This window comes from Cannabis sativa, chromosome 1, assembly GCF_029168945.1.
Source record: "Cannabis sativa cultivar Pink pepper isolate KNU-18-1 chromosome 1, ASM2916894v1, whole genome shotgun sequence".
NCBI lineage: Eukaryota > Viridiplantae > Streptophyta > Magnoliopsida > Rosales > Cannabaceae > Cannabis > Cannabis sativa.
In genome coordinates, this window is record NC_083601.1 from 18,119,198 (window position 1) to 18,124,022 (window position 4,825).

The window sequence follows — 4,825 nt, forward strand, 5'->3', positions numbered from 1 at the left end:
AATCAACTTTTTCTCCCTTCTGGTAGAAGAGCCTGAAAGCAGTTGTACCGCGCAAGTACCGAAAAATTCTCTTTGCAGCAAGAAGATGTATCTCCCTTGGACATTCCATATACCTGCTAATAAGACTCACACCATGCATTATATCTGGCCTTGTTGCTGTCAAGTACATCAAACTTCCAACTATTTGCTTGTATAGAGTGCTGTCAACCTTTTTTCCTTCTGGATCTTTGATAAGCTTCAAACCAACTTCCGTTGGAGTGCCCACAGGATTGCAATTCTTCATTTGGAACCTGTCTAAAATTTCTTGGACATATTTCTTTTGAGAAATAAAAATACCATCATTAGTTTGCACCACTTCTATGCCAAGAAAATAGTGCATTAGTCCAAGATCAGTCATTTCAAATTCAAGCATCATGGATTGCTTAAATTTTTCAATCATGACACTATCATTTCCAGTATAAATCAGATCATCCACATATAAGCAAACAATGAGAATTTTACCTCCATCTCCAAATTTAATAAAAAGTGTATGCTCATATGGACATTTATGAAAATCTTCCTTTGAAAAATAAGCTTCAATACGACTATACCAAGCCCGTGGAGCTTGTTTTAGTCCATAAAGAGCCTTTTTTAATTTGTACATTTTATGCTCATTTCCATTCTTAACATAGCCAGGAGGTTGATCAATAAATACCTGTTCCTCCAAGTCTCCATGTAAGAATGCAAATTTTACATCCAACTGGAATATAGGCCATGAGTTCTGAGCAGCCAAAGCGATCACCAATCTGATTGTATCATGTCTTGCTACTGGAGCAAAAACTTCTTTATAGTCCATGCCGAACTCTTGCTTATAGCCTTTAGCCACCAATCGCGCTTTGTGCTTGAATTTCACCATTTTCCTTCAACTATGTCTTGTACACCCACTTAACACCAATAGTCTTTTGTCCTTTTGGAAGCTCCATTAACTCCCAAGTATTGTTTCTTTCTATGGCTGCAATTTCAGCATCCATCGCCTTTTTCCACTTTGATTCTTTAGCAGCTTCTTCATAAGCTACAGGATCACAATCTGAAAATAAACAAAAATGTGTGAGTGGATCCTCTTCAGAATCGTCAGAATCAGATACCTCATAATCCATCATCCATGCAGGCCTTTTCCTCTCTCGTTGAAGCCTTTGTTCAGTGGGTGCTTCATCAGCATGTGGACTTTGAGTGATTGTTGTTGTAGGTTGTTGGACTATCTCTACAGGTTGTTGTTGTTGCTGTCTTTTCTCTTCATCACCATCAAAATTTGCTGGAATTTGTTGCTGAACAATATTCTCGTTCCATGCCCAGGTTCTTTCCTCATCAAAGATTACATCGCGGCTAATAATGATTTTCTTGGTGTTAGGATTATACAACTTATAGGCTTTTGATTGATCACTAACACCAAGAAAAATACATTTTTCTCCTTTTTCATCTAACTTCTTCCTCTTCTCATCAGGAATATGGGCATAAGCAACACACCCAAAAATTCTGAAATGATCTACCGCTGGTCTTCGTCCACTCCAAGCTTCTTCTGGTGTCATATTTTGAACAGCAAAAGTGGGACTTCTGTTCAAAATATGAATACTCCAATTCACCACTTCTGGCCAAAAAACTTTTGGAAGCCCACTCCTCAACAGAAGGCTTCGCACCATATTAATAATTGTGCGATTTTTCCTCTCGCATACTCCATTTTGTTGGGGTGTGTATGCTGTTGTGAGATGCCTCCTGATTCCATGGGTCTCACAAAAATTTGAAAATTCATGTGAGTTGTATTCTCCACCACGGTCAGTGTGAAGAACTTTGATAGGGCTGCCAATTTCTTTCTCGACGAGCACTTTAAAACTTTTAAAGGCTCCAAAAGCTTCAGACTTTTCCTGCAAAAAATAAACCCATGTCTTCCGACTAAAATCATCGATGAAGGTAATTATATATCTTTTACCTCCATTGGAAGATGGATTTATTGGCCCGCACAAGTCTGAATGAATCAACTCAAATGGTGTGTTTGCTCTCCATGATTGTCCTTGCGGAAATGGATTACGATGTTGTTTGCTAACAACACATTCTTCACACACTTCGACGGGAGCTATGATCGAAGGAAGACCAGTCACCATATTCTTCTGTTGCAAAGTCTTTAATCCACCAAAATTCAGGTGACCATAGCGAAAATGCCATAGCCATGATGCATCTTTAAGTTTCACTGATAGGCACGAATGAGTAGTATTGTGGAGATAAAGTGGGAACATTCGATTCGCCGTCATGTTCACTTGAGCAATTAAGCCCAAATTTGCATCTTCGATTCGACATACTCCATCTTTGATAGAAATTCCGTATCCCTTTTCTTGTAGTTGACCCACACTAAGTAGATTGGTTTTCAAATCTGGAACATAAAGAACATTAGAAATAGTATGGGTAGAATTTCCTTTAGTTTGGATAGTTACCCGTCCTTTTCCCATGACAGAAATTGTGGAGTTGTCGCTAAACTTGACAGTGTTGCAGAACGATTCACCCAGCTTAGAAAATACTTTCTTATCTCCACACATGTGGTTGCTGCAACCGGTATCTAAACACCACATGTTTTGTTAAAGCAACACCATCAAGAGTGATACTTCTTCTTCTTTTTCTGCAAGATTAGTTCTTTCTCCACTTTGTCTATTCAAATTAGTACGACATTCATATTTATAATGTCCGTACCTATGACATCTGTAGCATTCCACATTAGACTTGTCTGCTGACTTCGATCTATTTGGTTGGTGGCCTCCTCGTCCTCCTCCTCGTCCTCTTCCATGAGAGTCATGTGAATAATTGTCTTGGTTTTGGTATTAGTGTTGAGTTCCACGGTCATTTCCACCTTTGCCTCTGCCTCGACCTCTGCTTCCACCTCGTCCTTTGTCTCCTTTTAGCTTTGAATTATTGTATATGTTGAGACTTTTAAGGCTTACTCTTCCTTCTCCTTCTCCCATTGGTTGAGTTTGTGATCATGAACTAACAAAGAACCTTGCAATTCATCAACCAAAAGTTCATCAATATTATCAGCTTCTTCTATACAATAAACAATATAATTAAATTTTGGCGTCATCGTTCGTAGTATTTTTTCAACTACGGTCACGTCCTCCATCTTGTCACCGTGGATCCGCATCTTGTTCACAATTGCCATTGTCCGAGTGAGATAATCTGACACCGATTCTCTCGTCTTCATTCCAAGTGTTTCGAACTCCGTATGAAGTGATTGAAGCTGCTGCCTCTTTGCCTTTGTAGAGCCTTGATATTTTCTCTTCATAGACTCCCAAATATGCTTGGAAGTGTCCTTGCAAAGAATAGTCTCCAAGATTGTGCGATCAATAGCTTGGAAAAGATAATTCTTTGCCTTGAGATCTTTCAACCGTTGTGCTTCTAGCTCCACTCTTTGTCCATCTGTCACTGCTGCGCCGATTGCTGGTTCAGTAATTCCTTCAGAGACAACTTGCCAGTACTCCTTGGATCTCAAAAAATTTTCCATCAACATGCTCCAATGATCATAGTGGCCGTCAAAGCGAGGAATTGCCGGTTGAACAAAATTGTCAGCCATATTGCTGCTGCAAAACAAAAGTAGAAGTGAATTTGAAAAATATAGCTTTTACTATATATGTACTTTATCTTACACTCCCACTCTTTTTTTTTTTTTTTTTAAATCTCACTCGTTTTTTTCTTTTTTTTTTCTTACCAAGCTCTGATACCAATGATAACTATATATATATGCTTATATATATATATGGAGAACAAAAGTAGAACTAATAAAACTTTATTTCTTGCACACCCAATTCGTACAGCCAAGTCCTTTATATATAGCTTCTAACTCTCCACTTACACTAAAAAATAGGACCGCTAATTACCTAACATGTAAACATGCACCACATCCCACTATCTCCTAGAGAATAAGAACTAACCAAATCACTACTCACATAATTATCTAGATTACACCTATTAACCATAAAAAAACATAATAAAATAATTTTCCTATTTCAACAAATTCAAGCCAACATATTTTCCATAAAATACATGGATCATCCATTGACATTGCCACATGTATTAATATATTTTTGTTATTATTATTGTACATGATAGGTCACACGTATACATGCGTATCATTACTATTATTATACACAGTATGTATATATATGGCGTTGGTAGAGTAATTATGGCTAGCAAATATAATATATTTCCTTCTTATAATATATATCGATATAATATATATTTCTTTCTTATAATAATATATATCATGGTTGATGATCATATATGTCGTATTTACTGAAAATTGGCAAGTCCCTTTTATCGTACTTAATTACATGTCACTTTTAGATTTAGTCAATTAACAGCAGACCCATTCAACGTCAAAGTTTTACTAATAATGCTATCCAACATGTTACATAGTAATTAAAAAAAAATACTTATGAATTATAAAATTACATAATGGATATATAATTATTATTTTTGTGAACAACTACTGCTCTAATAATATATTTATATATTACAAAACTTAACTAATTAATATGACATGTTACACATATATAATATATATTGTATGCTTATTTAGATTTCAACTATCTGATCTTTTTGTTTGTCTTTTTTTCATTTATTTATATATATAGTTGATTAATTAAGCTAGCTTTGAATTATTTTCTGAAGATGATTATTTAGAATGATATAATATGTCATATATTCTCAATAATAAATGAAAACGTCATAGATTTTGTCGATACATATATAGATGCATATTAAATTCAGTAACTACAAAAATTAATACTGTATTTATAAATTATAAAAA

The 4,825-nt window shown here is 35.5% G+C and overlaps 1 protein-coding gene across 1 annotated transcript; it reads right to left on the reverse strand.

The window, feature by feature from the left end:
• Positions 1-2,959: 2,959 nt before the first annotated feature.
• On the reverse strand, positions 2,960-3,589 carry LOC133029323 (uncharacterized). The gene has a single exon (XM_061101847.1). It carries the CDS (start codon positions 3,587-3,589, stop codon positions 2,960-2,962), a length of 630 nt encoding a protein of 209 aa, XP_060957830.1.
• Between the last annotated feature and the right edge of the window lie 1,236 nt (positions 3,590-4,825).

What these genes read in the sequence shown, in the direction of transcription:
- LOC133029323 (XM_061101847.1), bottom strand. Translation starts at nt 3,589, where the DNA reads ATGGCTGACAATTTTGTTCAACCGGCAATTCCTCGCTTTGACGGCCAC.